The sequence below is a fragment of the Musa acuminata genome, chromosome BXJ1-11 (genome assembly GCF_036884655.1).
Source record: "Musa acuminata AAA Group cultivar baxijiao chromosome BXJ1-11, Cavendish_Baxijiao_AAA, whole genome shotgun sequence".
Lineage (NCBI taxonomy): Eukaryota > Viridiplantae > Streptophyta > Magnoliopsida > Zingiberales > Musaceae > Musa > Musa acuminata.
Genome location: NC_088337.1, coordinates 5,065,587 through 5,090,397, shown reverse-complemented (window position 1 = coordinate 5,090,397; position 24,811 = coordinate 5,065,587). Strand labels below are relative to the sequence as shown.

Genomic DNA, 24,811 nt, shown 5'->3' with positions numbered 1-24,811 from the left:
GCGGGAGAGAGAACCCCTAAGAAAACCTTTATATGGGGGAGTGGATTACGGTCTTCGTAACCCTTAAATAATATATAAAAGTTCACAATCAACCCAATAACGTCGCTTTGGCCGAGTGGTTAAGGCGTGTGCCTGCTAAGTACATGGGGTTTCCCCGCGAGAGTTCGAATCTCTCAGGCGACGTTTAATTTCTTTTTTGTTTGTTTGTATATCAAACGTAAAATGCCAAGTAATTAATCCCATATCAGACGATTGGCCAACAAATCCAACATAAAGAAAATAATTTCGAAGATATAAAATAATAATTTAGAAAAACCAAAGTATTGTTTATTATTTTAAATATTTAATTTGTTTGATATGCTCTTACTGTCAAACAATAATGCCAAAAGGATTAATGTGATATCAGATGGTATAAACCCAACATAAAGGGAAGAATAACATTTTTAAGAAAATAAAATAATAATTAAATTGTTTTATTAAAATTATAAATACAACAACAACAACACACCAATAAATGTTAATCCACTAGTCGGCTTTATTAGAATTCAGTACAAATTATCAACATCATCAACAATAACAACAACCCACAGTAGCATTCAACTGCCATCTCCCACAAAGATCGAATCTAAGTCATGAGAAGCAAGTAGTCTCACTTGATGTGTGTCAATTCTTGCATAATATTTCTAATATGTTATCTTCATATTAATATTCTTCTTAAATCTAGTAAAACTTATAATCTCCAAGACTAATTTTTCTCTTCCTCCTTGGATATAGATATAAAGCTAGAAGAAGCAAGAGATCACGTAACATATAATGGTTCATAATGTGATAAATAAAAAGCAAACAACAGGTCTCCTCTTCCAAAACCTAATATAAAGTTAAAGGTTACGGGATATAATCTTTATACACTATATTTTAATTAATCATAATATCATTGCATTATTATTATTTTTTCGATCCCTCCTCAAAGTTTAATGGATAAAATTATCTGGGATATAGACAATAGTTTACTATATCCGGTCGAGTGAACTCAACAAATACCACATGATAAACGTGATTATAATAAATTCAAAGTATCTCGATCAATAATCAATAAGTCTTGTTATAGAGGATAAATAATTATACTGAGTTGGTTGGCCAGACGAGCACGCGATAAACTGAGAGGACTAGTAATTACTGACCCAATAGAGATAATAATGGAAGGAGACGTTAGGCGATTATTCAGGTGGCTGAGAGGCGAGTGTTGAACTACTTCTGATCGAGTGTGCCTTGAGCCTTCAAGGTTTGATACAAAAGTACTAAAATAGAAGAGACCGGAGAAGGAGGAGAAGGGATTTATTTCACTTCAATGGTAAATTCGATGGGGAGAACGAGAGTGATGGCAAAGAGGGGGCTTCTTAAACACGTTGTCACCGAAGATGATAGAGAGATAAAAATATGAGCGTCGATTGACTTGATATAAGGCATAATCTTGTCCAAACAAATCCGACAACGAGTTGGTTTAGTCATAATCATGAGTTTGTACTCAACAAAAGATGAGTGGGCTCAACCAGCCTTTAAGGCCATGACATATGGTTTAACCAGTTAAGCATTACTTCAGAGTTTGAAAGCATCCCTTCTTCCTATATCGATCACACTGTTGTCCATCATTCGAGGACACACAAGGAGCACGGATATCGACACTCCTCTTAGGTATGTAGATAGGCATATTAAACGAAGTCAATTTCTAAATAAACTAGGCAGATTGTACAAGGAATACATACAACTTCGTTTAAAGATAGTGTAATTGAAGGGACTTGTAGCATCGATGGTTAGCTGCACAATAGCAGGGAGCCCACCATGACATATAAACCCATCACCACTCATATGTCGACATGGTTGCTTATCGGACCACCCGTCGCCAACCATGAATCAAAGAGGCTTAAGTGACCGATCAAACAAAGCTATCAACAACAAGACACCACCATGCATGATGAAATTCAAAACAAGTCATTTTTTGCCACACAAGCAAGAGACAGACAACAAGCGATAAAAGGCTGAGTATTTGCGTCACTTGACGCGCTCATCGTAGCATGCAAAACGATCCAAAAATAAGCTAAAATTAGCCATTTTTGGGTGCACGAGTGAGTGATGAGCAACGGATAGCAGGCGAAGCGAGGGGCAACACCTTTCCTGTTATCCAAACGCCATATCCAGCCCTGTGCCACCCATTCAGTATTTTCTTCTGGAACTTCTCTTCAGAGTACTAAATCAAAACATTGACATTAGATAGATAGAAATCAGCAAAAAGTTGGTAAAAGGATCAATACATAAATTATACTACGAAGAAGTAAGCCTAATGAGCAAATATGCAGATATAGTCATTTCAACAACTTTAGCACTTACCAGAATAAGGTTGATATTCAGCAATGAAATTTAAACATTAGACACAGAAAAGAAAGATTACTCCTTTAAAGAAACAGTGATGCTAGTAAACACATTAGAGCAAATTGAATCCATCTGGTCATGAAAGGCATCACTAAACAACTTTCTCAAAAATGTCACAAGAGACATCTTAGAATTTTCACTGAGGTTTCTTTGACAGTGAAACAATGAATGCCAATTTCATGAGGGAAAAATATTATAGTATGATTGCTGAATACACTTCATTAGAGGGAACTGCTTCAGAATCAGAAAACCACCATTATTGGCTGAGTGATTGTTTGGTGTCATAGAAATTTAGACACAACACTCTCTTACTTCTGAATTAGCTACTACAACTTAAAAAGAGTACAATTATTCAGGAATACCAATCACACTTGTCCACAAAGACCATCACAAGTCCACCTAGCTGCCAGATCAATAAAATTGATGATCTTTCACCATAGCATATCACCATCTTTCAGAGAGAGAGAGAGAGAGAGAGAGAGAGAGATGTTTGAACCCTCCATCTGAATCACCCTTTGTCTAGGTACAATACTTGCTACCACTTGTAGCTAGTGATGTATTAAAAATTGTACAGAAACCTTTCCACAGACAGCTAGATTGCTCTGTTATTGCTTCAGAAATCCAGAATATTTCAGTCATTGTGTCTAAACAAACAGCATTTGACATATGGACAGGGTTCTCTATGCTATATACTAGATTGCTCCAAAAAAAACAACTAAGTTACTTTTGAAAGGTTTCCATATAAAAAATCAACTGCCATAAAACAAAGTCAGTGGACTGAAAAGGAACTATAGATTAGCATGAATTTTATTTGAATGTCATACTAGTGTCGAAGAGAAAACATAGGCAAAGTCAAAAGGCATTAAGTTTTGCTGAAGTTTTGGAAGTTTGAGCATTAGCAGTGACTGGGTAACAGTCTCTTGCAAACAACTGAAATTAATTGCATGATGGATGCACCACTCACTAGAACAAGTGTTTGTACCTCTTCAAGACTTCTTTTCCACTGAGCAACCTGTTTTTCCACTGCACGCTGGGTGCTCCCATCAGTAACTACTAAAGTTGAATCCTTTCCTATTACCACTTTCACAGCAGAACCCAAAACCTCCTTGCCAACCTTCTCAAGAGTCAATCCCATATCATCTCTAATAAAAGTAACTGCAAACCGATTATACATTTCAATGTCAAAAGACAGCAGAAGTCAAAGCAAAACAGAAAAAAAAACAAAAAAGTGAGTGAGAGTTGCATAATAATCTAAATTTTAGCAAAAAGCCATTAGTTTTAGACTTTTAGTACATATTTATTACTCTTCATTTTTTCATCAACCTACTAGCTCCAGTCAAGACAGCAATGTCATTTAAGTAGTCAGTCTTTTGCTCTCCAAAGGAGGGAGCTTTGATAGCAGCTGCCTTCAGAACACCTTTGAGTTTATTTCTAATACAACAATAATACGGTTGCATTATTGTTGTTCTTCAATCCCTCCTCAGAGTTTAATGGATAAAGTTATCTAGAATATAGGCAATAGTTTACTATATGCAGCTGGATGAACTCGACAAACATCCACACGATAAATATGATTATAACAAATTCAAAGTATTTTGATCAATAATCAATAAGTCTTGTTAGAGAGTATAAATAATTATACTGAGTTGGTCAGGCAAGCGAGCAGGCGAGAAACTGATAGGACTTGTAATTGTTGACCCACGAGAGGCAATGGCGGGAGGAGGCGCTAGGCGATTATTCATGTGGCTAATAGATGAGTGTTGAACTGCTTCTGATCAAGAACCTCAAAGTACTAAAATGAAAGAGACAAGTAGGAGGAGAAGGGTTTTACTTTGCTTCAATGGTAAATTCGATAGCAAGGACAAGGATGACAGCAACGAGGGGGATTCTTGATTGCGCTATCACCGAAAGCGACGGAGAGGTAGAAATCTGAGCGTTGATCGACTCGATATGAAGCCTAATCCTGCCCAAATGAATCCGACGATTTGAGTTAGCTTAGTCACAATCATGAGTTTGAACTCAACTAGGGTCGAGTAGGCTCGGCCAGCCTCTCGAGCCATGACATATAGTTTATCCAATCAAGTATTACTTCAAAGTTTGAAAGAAGCCCCCGCTTTTATATCGGCCACACTGTCGTCCATCGTTTGTGGACACACAAGATGCACGGACATTGACACTACTCATAGGTATAGCACATAAGAAGTGGATAGGCATGTTAAACGAAGTCAATTTCTAAAGGAACTAAGTACAAGTAACTCATAACTCTGTTCGAAGAGAGTGCAATTGAAGGGACTTATAACATCGGTGGTCAGCACAATAGCAGGGAGCCCACCATGACATACAAATCCATCACCACTCGTATGTCGACACAATCTCCCCATCGAATTGCCTGTCGTCAACCACGAATCAAAAAAACTCAATTGGCCGATCAAACAAGGCTATCAACAATAGGACACTATCATGCATGATGAAATTCAAAACAAGCCATTTTTTGCCGCACAAGTAAGAGGCAAAAAACAAGCAACGAAAGGTTGATTTTTCGCATCGCTCGTCCAAAAAGGGCCTAAAAAACAGGCCAAAACAGGCTATTTTTGGGCTCGCGAGTGAGTGGCAAGCGGCGGATAGCAACCAAATCGAGGGGTAGCACCTTCCTTGTTATCCGAAAGCCCCGTCCAGCCCTGTGTCACTCGGGAGGTTCTAAGGTACTGATATGGCCGACGTTTCATGCCGCTCGTTGAGCTCACCGTAACATGCAAAAAGGCCCAAAAACTAATCAAAACAAGCCATTTTTGGTCGTACGAGCAAGTGACGAACAATGAGCAAAGCGAGGGGCAGCACCTTCTATAATATCCCTAATGTTTGAAATTTATGTAAGGATATATTTTATTATAAGGATCTAGTTATGAATATGAGGACCCATTTGTATTATTTGATGATCCAATTATAAATCTGAGAACCTATTTATAAAATCTAGGGGCCCAATTATAAATTTTAGTGATAAACAAAATAAATAGATCTGATCCCATAGGTAGAGATGTGAGAAGCAGGATAAAAGACTTCTCTAGGATCAATATTGAGCATTTATTAGAGCTTGTTGTCAAAAGTGTTGTAACAAAAAATCATGAAAATTGTGTTTGAATCAATCATCTAAAATTTCTTCTCTAGAATACTTTAGTTGACTCTCAATTTTTTATTTTGTTCATCCTAATTCTTTTCTTCCACCATAAGTCTGGGTTAAGTTTAGAACTTATTGGAAAGGTGTCACATGGACCCAATCCTTTCACTCTTCTGTGTGGACTAATTTGAAAGGTGTCAAGTCGATCCATTGAGGACTCACATCATCTGTCCTTAATTGAGTTTGTATATATCTCTCTTACTTTGATCTCAGAAAGTTGTGTTGGCCATGAGTTGAGTGAATTCAAGTGTTCATGGATGTAGCTATCTTGAGAGGCAAAGACTCTTTGCTGCTGTTATTTGGAGATGGTTTCCACAGAGACACACACACACACAGAGGTCTACAATAATGCTGTCGTTGGTCATCATATCCCTGTTAAGGAGTCCATTGCGGGGTCTGCATGCTGCACATCCTGCATCATTTCTCCTTTCCTCCCCTCTCAGATCTCCTTCTTAGACTTGAAGCTTGCATATGCCTTTTGAGCTGCAAGAGCTCACAAGTCACAACCATGTGAATGTTGCTCATTTTTATTGGGCTATTGCTTGTGAAGGAAGCGTGCAAACCCTTTATGATTCTTATCCTACACAACAGATTCCTTAAACTGTGTCATCATTGTTCATATATACACTAATGTTTTGTATCCTAGTCATCCTTGTATGCATACATGTATATATGCACAAGCAATGCACAAAGATGTTTCATCTTCTTTGTGTTTGTACCATTAAAGAGATTCCACTTGCTTCAGTACAGCATCTTTTCTTAGATGCTTTGGACCCTCTACTGCACTTCTGATTCAAATCCAATGTAACCTTCTTTCAAGGAAAAGGATTTAATATGTGGTGGTCTTGAAGGAACATAAACCACACATACACACACATATATATAGAGAGAGAGAGTTGGGTGCTGAAAGCTAATTTACATCTGGGCAGCAAAAGATGAGGAAGACAAGTCAGTGACTGCAACAAAAGTTTGCAGATACACTGCAGCTTTTGTAGTGTTAGAACTATTTTCATGCACTGGTTTGGAGATCTCTAAGTTATGCCTTTTGGGCAAGTTCAATTATTCTATGGAGTGCTTGAATTAATTTTATTGTGCAGACTGATCACCAACATATTTACACAGTGCTTGAATTATTGTTATCATTTTGATACAGGAACAGTTTCAGGCTTATGGTTTGGAAAGAAAAACCATTTTCTTATGCCTTAGTCTCTTCTTTTACCTTAAATTAGAAAAATGATACTTTTCGCAATGATAGTAATTTTTATATATCAGTCTCAGAAATCTTTCAAGTATTGTAGTCCCTCTAATCATTTACATCAATCCTTAGTGTTAAACTTGATACAGTATGAGTATTTAAAAGTATCTCACATACTACATCTAAGTTAATTAAAATTATTCTACATTATATCTTCATGAATATGAATAAAGGATGCTGAATCATGTAAATTATGTATAAACTATTTTCAGTACATTTCTTAGGACTGACAAAAATATAATTATTTCCACACCTCAATTGTTTTTATTTCCTTATAAATGGATGCCATATCTCATCACCATAATCCACATTATTGTGTGATCTGTTTCTTTCAGAGTTACTGCATCAGAGATATATTCTAGATATTTAGAGAGATGAACACTGAAACCCAACCACCAAGTTTCATTTCCTTCTCCACTTCACACATTCTTTTGTGATGAACAAGTCTTGTAATTTATAGCTCAATCCCACTCTCGGATTCAGCTTGAATTATTCTAATTGATAATTGATGGATTGGTAACTATTTTTGGATTCTTCAATTGAACACCAATTACTTGTTGGATTAAAAAAAAATTTGGAAACAATATTTGACTAAAATAAATAAATAAATTAGTTAAAGTCAAAAACTCTAATTTGAAGGAAGATATGATAGAGAGCTTGAGATGAATACTAAGAGATATTGGAATTAAATCAGTTAAAAGTTTGTCCTGGATCAGTGGAAATAGAAAAACATTGTGGTAAGATTGTATTAGGAGGCAGTAGGTTTGAGAAGTTAATACATTATCTCTATAAATATCTGTTCTCTGGCCTCCCATGAAAGAGGCCAGAGAAGACCAGAGGCAGGAGAGAGAGAGAGAGAGAGAGAGAGAGAGAGAGAGAGAGGGCCACTGGTGGGTCCAGATTTCGGGGATCTCATGCAATTGAGAACTTCAGTAGGGTCCACACGAAGTGGGGGAGTGTAGTTGTCATAAATTATATTAAATAAAAAATACAACGAACCAAATCAAAAACGTCGCTTTGGCCGAGTGGTTAAGGCGTGTGCCTGCTAAGTACATGGGGTTTCCCCGCGAGAGTTCGAATCTCTCAGGCGACGTTTTATAACTCCTTTATTTATTGTTTTCTTGTATATCAAACAAAAATGCCAAGTAATTATTTAATATTTTAGAAAAACCAAAGTAATTATTTATTACTTTAGAAAAAACAAAAGCTGCAGTGTATCTGCATGACATTTTGGGGATCTCATTATTATTATTATTATTATTATTATTATTATTATTATTATTATTATTATTATTATATATATATATATGTGATATCAGATCGTATAAACACAACAAAAAGGGAAGAATACATTTTTAAGAAAATAAAATAATAATTTAGAAAAACCAAAGCATTATTTATTATTATTATTATTATATATATATATATTATGCTCTTATTGTCTAACAAAAATGCCAAATGGAAATGTGATATCAGATCGTATAAACCCAACAAAAAGGGAAGAATACATTTTTAAGAAAATAAAATAATAATTAAATTAATTTATTAAAATTATAAATACAACAACAATAACACACCACAATATCTTAGGTAGGTTATTACACAAATTTCATTTGTAGATGTTAAAAAGTGTATAAAATAATATCCACAATTAATTTTATGATATTCAATTTTTATATTAGTTTTAAATTTTATAATCCTTCTATCACCTCTTGCACTATTAGTACTAATTGTCATCTATATCTTCTATTACATATTCTTATTTATTTTAAATATTTTATATTATTTTTATAATATATCAATCATAGTTACATACAATAATTCATGAGTAACAAATGTAGGAAAATCTATGAGCGACATCACATGCGTAGCAGAAGAGTATAAAAAAACTTTCAAATTTTCTAGAAAGGTGTTCGTCATCGTGCGAAGATTAGTACACAAAAACTCGTAAAACTTAAATTCACGTGTGAGATAAATGTGTTTTACCTAGAGAGATCGTATATCGCTGAATCACTATAGATCTGTTGGAGAGAATGAAAGGAGGTCAAACACCCTCATCTTTAGAGGTGATCCACATAATAAAGTTACGACGACGCTCCTTAAATCACTACACAAATCTCTACACCTACTATTTGAGAAAGAGAAGATGAGAGGAGAATAGAATGTGATAACAAAAAAGCCTCTAACCTATGAGTATTTGGTTCTCTCTTATTTATAGAGATCCCCTATACTAGTCATGAGTGCTCTACAAGATTATAATTTTTTTCTTATTACTCCTCAATATTTATTATTTTAAAATTTAATTATAAAATATATGTGTTATAAATATATAAACTAATTTTGATAATTTATCATAAGATCTCATATTAGTATCTTATTTTTACTATATATATATATGTATATATATATATATATAAGGCCATCGTAAACTCAAATAAAATCATGAGAAATTAAAATTCATCATCGAAATCGATCATATTTACAACCAGAAGACGTGTCTATCGTCAAACCCGAATCTGGGCAATAAATTACGGTGTTTGGGAGTTGAAGTTGAATCAATATGATGCCGATGAAAAGGTTGACTTTTAATCCTGTTACTTTAAGATTCGTGCGTTGACAAAGAGATCGATGGGATAACGACATCCTTCCGGGGACTTCCAGAGAGTTCCATCATCGCTAAGGGGGGAACCGGACGGGAACCGTGTTCCGACGGTCCAGATCGGCCCCCCGCGAAAGCCTTCAAAGAAAACCTCATCTATGCCTCTTCACCGGCTGCGGTTTGCTCTGTGCGAAAGCAAAGCCTTATACACGCCCCAAACCCTCCCCCTTGCCACCACGATCATCTCGCCCTCGCAAATTAGCGCAGTTATCTCCTTTCTCTCCTCCCAAATCCTCCCGCGGGCGTAGGTCGGTGTCATTTTCTATTTCCTCTTCTCCGTTCGCTTTTTCCTCAAATAAGTAGTATGGTGGTGATGCTTTCTAGGTCTGGCTTCGATTTCCCTGGGCAAATGAGTGTTTGTGCGTGTCCTTGGTAAAATTGAGGTTTTGCCAGTGCTCGTAGCTGTGCGAGAACGTTCGTGCGTGCGGTGTGAAGGGGGTTTTCGTTGTTATGAGTTAAGCATGGTGTCGATGGACGCGCGCATTTCGTTATTTTTGGTGATTGTCTAAGTGCAAAGATTCCTCTTTATTTGATCATGTTTCTGTATCTCGTCGAAGATCTATTGCGAGTTTATGCCATTGCGTAATTGTAAGTGAAAGAGAAGATAGAGAAAGCAAGGACTTTCACCTAGGTTTGGTGGAGGTGTCGCGACCATGGTGGAACAGTTGAGTGTTGTTAGCTGCGTGCAAAAAGAATGAACGTTTTGTGTGTGGGTATGAGTAATCGATTTAGGTACTTCTCTTCGGAAACAAGTATCGAAATACCGTGATTTAGAGCATACGGTGCCAAGGTTGATTAAAATTCATGTGACAGATAATGAATTTTATCTGTCATATGAATCACAATATTAATTTTTTTTTCTATTCAAGCTTCTTTTTCATTTTTTCTTTTGTGTTCATTGTTGAAGTGCCTCAATTCTTTGGATCTGCATACGTTGAAACTCTTAGCGTAGCAGGTCCCATTATTTTCTCTTGGTGGAAGTTGCTTGTTATAGCTATGCAAAGTATTTCATGCAAAATATTTCTTATTTCTTGGTCTATATTTCATTACATTGTTATCTTGCCTCCCAAGACGAATGAAATAGGTGCAGTAGAAATGCTACGCTGAATATTTTGCTTTTGCAGTGATGTAGGTTCATGTTTTGGATGTTAAATTGAGTGGAGATAGATCAGTATGAAGCTGAGGGTGGTATGTAGGAAACTATATGATTATGTTCGCTATGATCTAAAGGAAATTGCTTTTCCTTCCTCTCTGCCTGACCCCCCACATATCAAGAAACGAAGGAAACTTACGTGGAGAGAGCGATGGTATGTCTTGAAAGAAGCATCTAGACTTTATGCTGCTAGCTGGGTGCGGGATATTGGTCCCGATCTTAGACCAAATGACTATAAAAATGTCACAAATGATGATGGTGGACTTCGTCAAGATAAGACTACATCTGCAAGAAGAGAACAATCAACATTGGAAGATCTTGCAGTGGCAGCTCGAGGTGGAATGGAGACATTAAGGCCTGCTCTGCAGCGTGTGTATATGATGCGTGCCTCAGCATACAAAGATGCACTTAAAAGCTTTATACAAGGGTACCAGGAAGGGATAAAGCAAGTCATGGAAGGAAAGGAAGGTGAAAAGTCTCAGGCGCAAGAGAACGATGTAAAGAAGTCTAGTTGATATCTTTTCACCAAGAAAGTTTGTCAGGTATTCACCAGCTGGTGCCTAGTCAAAATTTTGTTATATAGATTAATTGTTCGAATTCTATCGAGGATATTATCTTCCTGGCTTATGATAGGTTTCGCCAACTAGTTATGATTTTTTTTCCTTCATAGTGAATTGTAGGCTTGTCTAAATCTTTCTTTTTCTTGTGATTCTCGTTTTTGAAAATGAAAAATTTTAAGATACATTTTGCAATTAATTGTTCAAACTTGTGTTTGTTGGATTCCTCTTGTTTGTATCGGTCGGCATGATTTGCTGAGATTGCATGCCACAGATGTGCCAGATACACTGGGTGTCTCATTATTCAAGCTCTTCCTACCTTATGCATTCATGATGACTGTATCATCATCGACAATTTATTTCTTGATTAACCTGTGGAACAATCAATCTTAGGCTACAACCTTTGCACAATTCAGGTTTGTTTTCCTATAGAGTAAGTAGTATGGTCAATGATTACATGTTCCTCATGCCGAATCTTTTGAGTTTGATGTGCTTCGGAATCATCCAAGTACAATGTTTGTTACAAGTCTTGGAATTCCATATTTATCTTGGTTTCTGCAGATGCTCGATCAAGATGTACACTTGTTGAGAGTTCTGTATCTCCTGCTTGCTCCCTCTCTTCATTGGATGGCATGTCCCTCTGTGATGGCTGAAGTGGAGCATCAGGGGAACAGTTTCTTGTTAGAAGTTCATGTCCTGTATCTCCTTTGTCTGCACTCCTTGTCTAGGGACGTAGAGATGTAAGAGATAGAGGTACATGAGGTTGACTTGAATAGGTTCACGGATGGATAGAGGGATGTTATGGGTAAAAAAAAATTAATTATTTGAGATTTTTCTAGATAAACTGCTCAACATATATCGATTAATATCTTCATCATGTATCACATGCCATGCAAAGTATTACCTCTTTTCCTTAAGATTATACATGCCTTTGACGATGCTATGGTAGACATAATAATCATCTAAGGTACCAAAAATTTTATATCATAAGGACTATCAACCATTCCATGTTTAATGGATGTCCAAATTCCCAAGAGTTGTGAGGAGGAAAGTGATCAACTAATGTGAATGAAGTCATACAACTTCCTAAACTTCAAAAGAAATTCAAGTTAAATAGACAAGCCAAAAGTATAATGTTGTTCTATGAGATAACAGATATCCCACAGAATATACCCTGACAAATCACAACACAAGCTTAAGCCCAACATGCAATCAGAATATCAACAAAGGTAATTATGGTAACACTTGATCCATTCAAACATCCAAATGAACTTAATATAGAAAACAGTATGTACATCCCATAAATGAATGCTCATAAACAAATTGGAAGATTACTCTACCTTCAGTTTATCACTGTTGCTGAAAATTTTCATATAAGAGAGAAATAACATTGCTGAGGGCAAATTTACAGCAATATTCAGTGAGACAACACCAGGGTGTGACAACAAGATTCTCTTCAACCTTTTTCTTTTGCTCCACTGTTGTAGCATAAAAATTCACCATCATATCGAGAACCTGCAGCGATTAGTAAAGTTTGGTGTAAGACTTTATTCACTTAACAAAAAAAAGCCAATAATACCCTCAGATGGAAATTTAACATTGCAAACATGTAGTATTTTTAGTTGTTGGAAGATGTTATATAAGTATACAACAAAGTCTAATATGTTATGAAGCATGAGACTCCTTTGCCAGCATACATGCCAAAGAAAAGCATGTAGAAAAAAATCAATGAAAACAACGCAAAATTGAAGTATTTAACTATCATGATATCGTCATATTTTGCAGCCAATAGCATTAATCTTATTGTGCATACCTCAGCAATAGAATGCGAACCATTTCTATGATAGCAAGAGTGGATTCATGCAATCTCTCTAAGTCCCTTTGAATTACCCTTCTTCTCTTCAAACTTCCTTTTCTTGTCACAGGACTTCTTACAGTTGATTTTTTAGTTGTTTCAGGTCTGATCCCAAGACGAACCATTTCTTCAGTTGTGGATGGATAAGGACAGCTACTCACACGCTTGCCATTGTCTCTATACTTTGATTTTGGCATATAAATCCTTTTATCTTTCTTAAAAGAATCATCATCATGAGATGAAAAGGTCTGGATACACTTTGATAACAAACCAAGCCTCTTCTCAAGCACCTGCTTTTGCAAGTGCATATTTGGAGGCTGTGATGAGTCCCTTTTTCTATTTTGTGGAGCAGAATGTTTGTGTTCATCAAAATGTTTACTGATAGTTGCATATTCTGCTTTTTTGGCTTCCCGAATATAAGATATATGCAACCTACTATCACGAACGATCGTCGCGCACCCACAATAACTCCGTTCAACGAACCGTTCGTCGCTCTCATCTACATGTACAGCTGCTCGACAGCATGTTTTGTCTTGGTTTTGAGTCATTTTGCTTGTAAAAATATAAGTTCGAACAAGTTACAGCGCTACAAAGCGACCGCTCACCGAACCGAGCAAAACAACCCCAAAACAGCCCAAAGCAGCTCCGTTTTCGTGTGTCGCGGGTTATTTTCTGTAGTTCGCTTTCGCTCACAAAACATCAGCCATCTCAGCCCCTTGGAACCACCCGAGTGGCACAAGGCTGGATGGGGCTTCGAAATAGTGTCGGGCGTTGAACAATCTTTCGCAAGTTCGCATGTTACTTTGACGGAAAATTGTTGTCGCGCCTGGCACTTGGTGAGAAGTTGTTTGTGGATTTGCAGCTGTTCGTTCAACCTTTTAAAGTCCTTGTTTTTCCTCTCTCCCTCATTTCTTTTGTACACGCAAGGTGCTCGCTGAATTGCTTGTAAAGCTTCCCCTTTTCGCGAGACGTCGGGACTTGTCCGTCGCTCATTCTTCGAACTAATCAATTTTCTCTTTTACAAGTCCTTCGGGACCTCCGAGAGGTTGCAAGTGGGCTGATCTTTTGCGTACGCAAATCGTACGGGCGAAGCGGGACTTAAGCAATGCAAGCTAAGTTCGCATCTTTGCCACAAGGGTGTCTCGCGACTTAGGCAACGCAAGTTAATTCGCGTCTTGACCGTAAGGGTACCTCACGCCTTAGGCAATTCCAACTAAGGTCGTGACACTACGGATGACAACCAATTAACAGAGACCTAGTATAAAATGAGTTTTGTGGTCTAAAATAAGTATTTTAGCAACTGATTTATCCTAGGAAAAACATGAGACAAGTGGGACATAATGTTATATTAAAAAAACATAAACAAGTTTGACAAAGAGAAAGAAACATATATGAACATGGAGAAATTAGAAGGAAACGGTTGGTGCTGCCTATTGCATTTTTACCATAGAATAATTGGAGAATAAAAGTGGGCATTGTGCTCTTCAAAAGACAATCTAGGTTTCACCATATTGTACATATAAATCAAGACACCACACAACATGGTAAAGCTTAAGAAAATATAAATGAAATTGGAATATTTTCTATCTTTGTCTATTCTTTCACTTTCATATTCTGTTAATGAAAATAATGATAGTCTTAATGTTATTGGTATTATTATTATTATTATTATTATTATTATTATTATTATTTTTAATTTGTTTATTTTATTTAATTTTAATGTATTATACAATAGTATACTGTATAATAATATAATAAATATAGTCCGCAAATTGCCTTCTACCGCAGTCTTCTCACTATGAGCCTTTCGTCTATTAAATTTTGCATAATCTGTGCCCTTCCTTCTATAGAAAAGAAAAAAATACAAAAGAAAAAAATGAAAACAAAACAAAAGTTTCTTGATCCGGTGGTTTGCCTATAGTTCGACAAAGAAAAAGTGTATATATATATAGAGAGAGAGAGAGAGATTGAGGAAAGGAGGAACCTGTTGGAAAATATAACAAAGAAGAGGATGAAAACAAATAACAAATACTATGGAAACAAATAACAAACATAAGATCAAGAATACTATAGGAAATATATTTAGGCTTGAAACGTATATAAATATTTTCCTAAAAACTATATTTGTAAGTACTCTACTCGACAAGATCGCTGTGGGTTTGATGCAAGTCATTTTAGTAAATATGACAACCTTTAGAAGATCTGTATTGAGCAAACAATAAATAATCTTCAAAGATGAATTAGAGAATATCTAATTTAATCGAGTTATTAAGATAGAATAAGAATATGAAAGAGATATGTTTATAATTTACTCTCAAATATTTATTTATAGATATTTTCATAAAAAACACGATCTTTAAAAAATAACTAACAAAATAACTACCAAGAAATCATCTTTTCAAATAAATTTTTTGAAAAGAAATCCTTTTGTTTTTAAATTTGAACAATTTATAAAGAACCCACCTTTGCTTGTGTGACGATTAGGCTGTGGAGGGATGGAACATCCTGAATTTGAAACCCTAAGGCGCTCCAAGATTCGATCTTTAGAGCGAGGAGAGCGGCCTGCGACACTTTCCACGACGAGACGTTCTGACCGGCGGCGACGAGGTCCCGGTGAGCCTTAGTGGCGGCGGCATCAACCCCGTCAAGAAGGGCTTGGGGGAAGGATTCGGCTGAGGAAAGAATCGGTTCTGGAGGTAGGGCATAATGGGAGGTTGGAGGAAGCTAGGGTTCTGGAAGGGGTTTGGAGGGTTTACATGGCCTTGAAGATTGCCGGGAAAGGGGAAGTTAAGATTCTGAGGGGTGGCGGAAACCCCCACCGCCAGAGCGGGTGTTCGACGGCGGCCGATACATGACGCGGGCGGTGAAGAAAGCGCGCCCAAGGGGTAAAAGAGGAGGGAGAGAGTAGCTATAAGAAACGCTTTGTGCGGGACTAAGTGATCCATAATATATATATTAATAAATAATAAACTAACATCAACGTCGCTTTGGCCGAGTGGTTAAGGCGTGTGCCTGCTAAGTACATGGGGTTTCCCCGCGAGAGTTCGAATCTCTCAGGCGACGTTTAATTTTTTTTTTGTTTGTTTGTATATCAAACGTAAAATGCCAAGTAATTAATCCCATATCAGACGATTGGCCAACAAATCCAACATAAAGAAAATAATTTCGAAGATATAAAATAATAATTTAGAAAAACCAAAGTATTATTTATTATTTTAAATATTTAATTTTTTTGAGATGCTCTTGCTGTCAAAACAATAATGCCAAAATATAATCGCTCGTCGTCTAGATAAGAGCCTAAATAAATATTATTGGAGGTCATTAAATGTTATCCTTAGAATATTTTATAAAATATTTTTAATTAAATATAAAAGTTAATATTAAATAAATAAATAAAATATATATTTTAACCACTCATGTTTATATTCATATATATTGGATTATTAATTTGACGTTTGAGGAATAAGATTGAGAACTTTGATCGACCTTGATCTTTATATAGATAATATATCGAGAGTTTGACATTGTCTGTATATATTAGTTTAGATCACGTTGGATTAATTAAGACGTTAGTAACTATTTTTATTAATATTCCTTAATATTTATTATTAAAAAAATAAATATATTTTTAATTATAAAAAATATATGTTTCAAAGTATATAAACTAATTTTGATAATTTATCATAAGATCTCATATTAGTATCTTATTTTTACTATTATATATATATATATATATATATAAGGCTATCGTAAACTCAAATAAAATCATGAGAAAATAAAATACATCATCGACGGTCTCCTGTTACTTTAAGATTCGTGCGTTGACGAAGAGATCCTTCCCCGGACTTCCAGAGAGTTCCATTACCGCTAAGGCGGGAACCGGACGGGAACCGTGTCCCGACGCCCCCCCCCCCCCCCCCCCGCGAAAACCTTCAAATAAAACCTCATCTATTCCTCTTCACCCCCTGCAGTTTGCTCTGTACGAAAGCAAAGCCTTATCCACGCCCCAAACCCTACCCCTTGCCACCACGATCATCTCGCCCTCGCAAATTAGCGCAGTTATCTCTCCTCCTAAATCCTCCCGCGGGCGTCGGTCGGTGTCATTCTCTATTTCCTCTTCTCCGTTCGCTTTTTCCTCAAATCAGTGGTATGGTGGTGATGCTTTCTAGGTCTAGCTTCGATTTCCCTGGGTAAATGAGTGTTTTGCGTGTCCTTGGGTAAAATGTGAGGTTTTGGCAGTGCTCGTAGCTATGCGAGAGCGTTCGTGCGTGCGGTGCGAAGGGGTTTTCGTTGTTATGAGTGAAGTATGGTGTGGACGGACGTGCACATTTTGTTATTTTTGGTGATTGTCTAAGTGCAAAGATTCCTCTTTATTTGATCATGTTTCTGTATCTTTTCGAAGATCTGTTGCGAGTTTTTGTCATTGCGTAATTGTACGTGAAAGAGAAGATAGAGAAAGCGAGGACTTTCACCTAGGTTTGGTGGAGGTGTCGCGACCATGGTGGAACAGTTAGAGTGTTGTTAGCTGCGTGCAAAAATAATGAACGTTTTGTGTGTGGGTATGAGTCATCGATTAAGGTACTTCTCTTCGGAAACAAGTACCGAAATACCATGATTTAGAGCATATGGTGCCAAGGTCGATTAAAATTCATGTGCATGATAATGAATTTTATCTGTCACATGAATCACAGTATTAATTCTTTTTTCTTTTCAAGCCTTTTCTTTTTCATTTTTTCTTTTGTGTTGATTGTTGAAGTGCCTCAATTCTTTGGATCTGCATACGTTGAAACTCTTAGTGTAGCAGGTCCCATTATTTTATCTTGGTGAAAGTTGCTTGTTATAGCTATGCAATGTATTTCTTGCAAAATATTTGAACTTACTTGTTGGATAGGTCCTTCGAACAAAATCTAGATGTAAAATGTCAGACTGTCGTGAATCTAAATCTCGTGTGGTTTGTTAGTGTCTTTGGCTTAAGTTATTGTCACATGATAAGGTCATTGTTAGATGGCTTTGAAACGATTATATTGGTTATGTGAACTTGAAACTCTGAGAAAAAGCCTAATTAAATTACTCTTGATACAACATGGCTTGAATCTGCTGATCTTAGTTTTCACCTTGCTGATTGCACTTTGTAATACAATATTTTCTTTAAGATTCAGGAGTTGTTTATGTTTGCCTGCATATTCATGGATTGGAACAATCTGTGGATTATCTAGAGTTTTCTTTTTTGTGTAGCTTCTCTGTAGGTGATGTTGTTGTGACATTATGCCTTCACAGTTTTCTGTTTTGTTTCTGGATGATAATGTTCCATTCATTTTATTGACTGGAAATGGCTTCTACTTTTAGCACCATGTCCACAATCGGCTCTTTGGGTGCTGCTACTTGTCTCCATGCCGACAAGGCCTCTGCTGAAAAGTTCTCCAAGTTCTCTTCACTTGCTTCCATATCTTCTGGTTCATCGAGCAGCAGAAGGCAGAACTTGCTAATGCAGAAGAGGTGCGATTCTAGGATCAGAGCTATGGCCAAAGAGTTGTATTTTAACAAGGATGGCTCTGCCATTAAGAAGCTACAGGTAAGCTTTTGAAAGGGATTCCTACAAGTTCGTCAAGCTTTATGAATGAGGATTTTGATATTAGCATCCATATCTTGTTGATCCTTGTTTCAACATTGTTGTTTCAGACTGGGGTCAATAAACTTGCAGACCTTGTTGGAGTTACACTTGGTCCAAAGGGCAGAAATGTTGTTTTGCAGAGCAAATATGGATCACCAAGAATCGTTAATGATGGTGTTACCGTAGCCAAAGAGGTATCCGATGATTGGAGAATGAATATCCATGCAAACTTTATCATGGTTTGATTTACTTGGATATTTGCTTGGGATATCTTTGTGGTTTGCTGTCAAGAAATATTTGTTTCTCCTTCAGCATTGTTATCTTTGTTTCTGTTATCTGTGTATCACTTTACATTATATACAGAACCACATAAAGATGTTTTACTTTTTAATGTATAACTTCATTCTAGGTCGTCCAAGGTCTAGATTGGAATTTGAATTTGTCAATGTGGTCTTGTTCTTTGCAAGTTATTGTCTCACATTGTCTGGTTGACGTGAATTACTTGTTAAATCTGGTCCATTAGGTTGAGTTAGAAGATCCAGTTGAGAATATTGGAGCTAAGTTAGTAAGGCAAGCTGCTGCAAAGACAAATGACCTTGCTGGTGATGGGACTACCACCTCTGTTGTTCTTGCTCAAGGTTTAATTGCTGAAGGTGTTAAGGTTTGTGTAACATAATTGTGATACTCACTTTCTTCATGAATATTTTCTTGACAAATGAAAATTTTTAACCTGATAAGCAACAAACATGTGACAAGGGCAGGTGGTTGCAGCGGGTGCCAACCCAGTTCAGATTACTAGAGGTATTGAAAAAACAACGAAAGCCCTAGTGGCTGAACTGAAGCTAATGTGAAAAGAGGTATATTTAAGGCTCCTTTTAAACAATCATTTCAGTTGTAGCATGATTCAATTGCAAATATTGATCTTCTTTGGAACTATTTTTTGGTTAAGTTACAGCAACAAAATGAGATTTTGAGATGTCATTATCTTTTGGTTATGTAGTTCTAGAAATGAATGTGGACACATGAGTTGTATGTGATCTTATTCCGGCAGGTAGAAGACAGTGAGCTAGCTGATGTAGCTGCTGTAAGTGCTGGAAACAATTATGAAATTGGTAATATGATCGCAGAGGCTATGAGTAAGGTGGGTAGGAAGGGAGTTGTGACACTAGAAGAAGGGAAAAGTGCTGAGAATAATTTGTTTGTCGTTGAAGGAATGCAATTCGATCGTGGCTACATCTCCCCATATTTTGTAACAGATAGTGAGAAAATGTCGGTTGAATATGAAAATTGCAAGGTCTGTAGTTACTTGAGATGCTGATATATTAGCGGTTTATTAGTTCCTGAAGTTGTATGTGAACTTTGTAGCGATGATGTATGATGCTTGCCTCTTTCAGTTGCTTCTTGTGGACAAGAAGATTACAAATGCAAGGGATCTCATCAATGTCTTAGAAGATGCCATAAGAGGGGGATATCCTGTTGTAATAATTGCTGAAGACATTGAACAGGAAGCTCTTGCAACCCTTGTTGTGAACAAACTCAGAGGTTCATTGAAGATTGCTGCACTCAAGGCTCCAGGTTTCGGAGAGCGGAAGAGTCAATACCTGGATGACATTGCCATACTTACTGGAGGTCGATTTTACTTGTATGCTTGCATTTGTCATAGTGTTAATGCAGTTTACTTGTGGTTCTCAGCACTCTTTTTCTTTTTGTTTGTCATTGAACCTCACAGGTTCATGTTTTTCGCAGCCACTGTAATCAGAGACGAGGTGGGTCTTTCCTTGGACAAGGCTGGAAAAGAGGTATTAGGTACTGCTGCTAAAGTTGTGCTAACAAAGGAGACCACAACTATCGTTGGTGATGGTAGCACACAGGAAGAAGTAACTAAACGGGTTGCACAGATACATAATCTAATTGAGGTCTGGTTTCTTGTTCTAAATAGTTCTAAATAATAGTGTAAAATGCATATTGACCACAGAGCTATGACCATTTTTAGTTTTCTTGATTTTCAGGCTTCTGAGCAGGAATATGAAAAGGAGAAGCTAAATGAGAGGATTGCCAAACTTTCTGGTGGTGTTGCTGTCATTCAGGTAATATTCATTCTGAGGACAAGTGTTTGCTTCCTTGCTCGATATTCAATGGTCACTGACTGTATGAGTATGATATTTTGGTTTTTGAACTCCGAACAGGTTGGGGCACAGACAGAGACTGAATTGAAGGAGAAGAAACTAAGAGTTGAAGATGCTTTGAATGCTACAAAGGTATGCCATATTTTTAGTCGAGTTTGCATCTTTTAGCACTTAAGACATTAGTTGTTGAGACATGAAATATATTGTTGATATTTTGTGTGATTGCTCAGGCTGCTGTCGAGGAAGGTATAGTTGTTGGAGGTGGCTGCACACTTTTGAGACTGGCATCGAAGGTTGATGCCATCAAGGAGACTCTTGAAAATGATGAGCAAAAGGTTGATGACTTTGCAGAGATTTTTCATGTTAAATTTTGTACCATTTGTTGTAATTCGTCTGCTGAAAAATGCCTTTTGCTTAAAGATATTGTAAATATAATCTTTTAATTTGCAACCGAAAGGGCATGGTTCAATAATCAGTCATTTATCAACCAAAGCTACCCTCTAATATTCACTTGGATGAGTTGCAGGTCGGAGCAGATATAGTAAGGAGGGCACTTAGTTATCCATTGAAATTGATTGCAAAAAATGCTGGAGTGAATGGGAGTGTTGTCGTCGAGAAGGTGTAAGACTTGATATTTCAAGTCTCTATTGAACATACTTTATTATTGTTACTTTGTTTGTTAAATGATTAGGAGTAAAGAGACTAAACTCTTGCTTATTGTTCCAGGTGCTTTCAAATGGTGACTTTAAATATGGTTACAATGCTGCAACTGGAAATTATGAAGATCTAATGGCTGCTGGAATTATTGACCCTACGAAGGTAGTCACTTAGTGCTCGACTTCATTTACTCACCAGTCATTTTGAACCCAGATACCATCATTTCTCTGAACATGTATCGTTATTAATTCACATAGCATGATGTTAACTATTTATACATCCAAATCGAAAGAAAGCAATGAAAAAAGGTGAAGGGGAAAAGGACTCAAGAAAAGCATATAGCTTCCTAGTCAGTGAGTCATAGCATGTGTGGTAAAAGATTCAATCTTTGTTAGTTCCCCTCTGGTGTTCCCTAAAAAAGTTGCACATGGTTAATGATTCTAGCTGTTTAACTTCAAGTTTAGCAGTAGCATCAAGCTTTTATCATTCTGGGTTTACTGCTTACGTTCCATCTCCAATATTTATCCAATTTACTGGTTACAATAAATTGCTTACAGGGATTATGGAATGCTTCCGGCATCGGAATAATGTAGAATGTTTTTTATGCAAAGTTTTACTTGTTATTTTGCTATGCATTTAAGTTGTTTGAGAATCCATCTTTTTTCTGAAATAGGTTGTCAGGTGCTGCTTGGAGCATGCTGCATCAGTTTCGAAAACGTTCCTCACCTCCGACGCTGTCGTGGTTGACATCAAGGAACCTGAGTCTGTGCCTGCTGGGAACCCAATGGACAACTCAGGTTCATCATTTTATTGTGCTTTGATACTTCCAGTTCCCTAATTCATTTGCTTGCTATTAATGTTTTTTGCATGTGTTTCCGTATCAGGATATGGCTATTAACCGCAGCTGCAGAATGCGACGACGCCGACCAATAAAGTCACTAGCCTTTGTTTTTGTTATTTAGGTCTACATTTGTGTGGAGATTGTGTGCGAGACCACAGCATTGCTCTTCTCTCTGCAACGTCAATGGGATTTAGCTGATCACAGCATTTTTTATTATGAGAAACAAGTATTTGTTGCCATGAAATGTACCCAAAATTCTGTCATTGACCCGAGTACTCTGTTTTATGAACGTACCCTTTTTATGCCTGTTTTGCATAGCAACAGCTTCCACATCTTTTCTTTGATTGATATGCTGCAGCCAAATGCACTGTTGATTTCCAGAGGTTTACGAAGTTGTTTGATTGTGTTTCCTTGGACGTTTACTTCTCTAGGGTTTGCTAATGCTGATGAGAGTCATATGGAACGCAGTCGTTCTTAAGTTGTCCACTATAGGAGGGAGTAAGATGAGCAATCTGTGCACTATAGGAGGGAGTACGATGAGCAATCGTTCGATGCGATGCATATAAGATTTGTTGTTTGATCGATGCAATGTATATAAGATTCGTTGTTTTCATGTGTGATATATCGTAATCATCGCGACTTTATACTATTGATTGTGATGTATATGAGATGTATTTCATGTGTCATATATAGTAATCATCATGACATTATACTATCGATTGTGATATATATAAGATTCATTGATCACTATATTTTGAGGGTTATGAGATGATTGATGTTTTATGTGTTATATCGTAATTATCGTGACATTATGAGATAGTATGACGAGTGAGTGGAGTATAATGTGCAACTTATCTAATCACATGTCATTCGGTTTTAAGATAGTTGATATATCATATTATACATATATCATGGCATATACTATGCAACTATCAATTACCTAAAGCTCCATTTAATCACGCATTATTCGGTATCATGATAGTTGACATATCATGTTCCACGCTATACAATTATCATTCGGTATTAAGATAACCAATATATCATGTCATATACTATGCAACTATCAATTACCTAAAGCTCCATTTAATCACGTGTTATTGGGTATTATGATAGTTGACATATTATGTTCGCACGCTATGCAATTATCAATCACCTTAAAGCTTCATCTTAGTCATGTATCATTCGATATTAAAATAGCTAACATATCATATCATACATTATGACCATCACAATTAGGACATTAAAATAGTCGAAAACGAATCATTATACTATCGATTGTGATGTATATAAGATTCGTTGTTCACTATACTTCGAGGGTTATGAGATGATTGACATTTCATGTGTCATCTATCGTAATCATCGTGACATTATGAGATAGTATGACGAGTGAGTGGAGCATAATGTGCAACTATCAATTACGTAAAGCTCCATCTAATCATATGTCATTCGATGTTAAGATAGCTGATATACCATGTCATACATATATCATGGCATATACTATGCAACTATCAATTACCTAAAGCTCCTTTTAATTACGCATTATTCGGTATCGTGATAGTTGACATATCATGTTCCACGCTATGCAATTATCATTCGGTATTAAGATAACCAATATATCATGTCATACACTATGCAACTATCAATTACCTAAAGTTCCATTTAATCACGTGTTATTGGGTATTATGATAGTTGACATATCATGTTAGCACGCTATGTAATTATCAATCACCTTGAAGCTTCATCTAGTCATGTATTATTCGGTATTAAAATAACTAACATATCATATCGTACATTATGGAGATCACAATTAGGACATTAAAATAATAAAAAACGAATCAAATTTAATCTCCCAACGATGTGATGAGAGTGAGTGGGTGGTGAGCTAATCGCGATGCCCATTGTTCTACCACCACCTAAGAGCCTCGATTGCCCCCATTACCTATGAGCTCCATGCAAGACTAAGGTAGTCGACATTTCATGTCCCCACACGCACCTCTCATAGTTACAATGACACATGAAAACAACTCAAAAGAGGCCCGTCGAAGGATCACTGTGAACTCTTTCTGGATGATTCGTGTTCCCCTTTGGAAGAGGACTTTATTCGAGTGCTAATAAGACGATCCAAATGCCTGTGTGTTCGCTTATCCCTTCGGTGGAGCCTCACATGCCGACAGAGGTGGACGTATAGCTCTGTAACTTGGGGTAACACTTAGCTACGACGAGTTTGCTGATAGACATGCCGTCCCATGAAGCCCATAAACCATCACATCGACGAGTGGGTGTTCCAATCATATCAGCTGGAAGGTCAGAATAATGGCGATTATATTCCCCTGTGCACGGCGGTCAGAAGAACAGTATCGTATGGTCTGTGTCATGAGTGAATGATAGGAGTCTTTTCATGAAGAGATCGATTTGAACCCATTGGTCTTCGTTTCCATATAGCACATTAAAACCCATCATTTTCTTCTTCGCCTTGTGATTATGGTGGAAGAGGA

The 24,811-nt window shown here is 36.8% G+C and overlaps 1 protein-coding gene, 1 long non-coding RNA gene, 3 other non-coding genes and 1 pseudogene across 9 annotated transcripts; 5 read left to right on the top strand and 1 right to left on the bottom strand.

The window, feature by feature from the left end:
- The first annotated feature begins 101 nt into the window (after positions 1 to 101).
- On the top strand, positions 102 to 183 carry TRNAS-GCU (transfer RNA serine (anticodon GCU)). The gene has a single exon. It is a non-coding gene; the product is annotated as a tRNA-Ser (tRNA).
- A 7,685-nt stretch (positions 184 to 7,868) lies between these two features.
- TRNAS-GCU (transfer RNA serine (anticodon GCU)) lies at positions 7,869 to 7,950 on the top strand. The gene has a single exon. It is a non-coding gene; the product is annotated as a tRNA-Ser (tRNA).
- A 1,606-nt stretch (positions 7,951 to 9,556) lies between these two features.
- Positions 9,557 to 13,476, top strand: LOC135582067 (uncharacterized). 5 transcript variants are annotated; one of them, XM_065089348.1, is made up of 3 exons: positions 9,557 to 9,764; positions 9,841 to 10,013; positions 10,641 to 11,425. In XM_065089348.1, exon 3 carries the CDS (start codon positions 10,690 to 10,692, stop codon positions 11,182 to 11,184), a length of 495 nt encoding a protein of 164 aa, XP_064945420.1. In that variant the 5' UTR covers positions 9,557 to 9,764; positions 9,841 to 10,013; positions 10,641 to 10,689; the 3' UTR covers positions 11,185 to 11,425. The 5 variants fall into 5 exon arrangements, with proteins under 5 accessions (XP_064945420.1, XP_064945419.1, XP_064945418.1 ...); XM_065089346.1 differs by lacking the exon at positions 9,841 to 10,013 and adding an exon at positions 13,185 to 13,476 and having other exon boundaries at positions 9,559 to 9,764; positions 10,641 to 11,211; XM_065089345.1 differs by lacking the exon at positions 9,841 to 10,013 and adding an exon at positions 13,176 to 13,476 and having other exon boundaries at positions 9,559 to 9,764; positions 10,641 to 11,211.
- Positions 12,480 to 15,955, bottom strand: LOC103970538 (uncharacterized). The gene is made up of 2 exons (XR_670648.2): positions 15,545 to 15,955; positions 12,480 to 12,741 (listed from the first exon to the last, which is right to left on the bottom strand). It is a non-coding gene; the product is annotated as an uncharacterized LOC103970538 (long non-coding RNA).
- A 107-nt stretch (positions 15,956 to 16,062) lies between these two features.
- On the top strand, positions 16,063 to 16,144 carry TRNAS-GCU (transfer RNA serine (anticodon GCU)). Its single transcript has one exon. It is a non-coding gene; the product is annotated as a tRNA-Ser (tRNA).
- Positions 16,145 to 18,410: 2,266 nt separating this feature from the next.
- LOC135596991 (ruBisCO large subunit-binding protein subunit beta, chloroplastic-like) lies at positions 18,411 to 22,618 on the top strand (annotated as a pseudogene).
- The last annotated feature ends 2,193 nt before the right edge of the window (positions 22,619 to 24,811 follow it).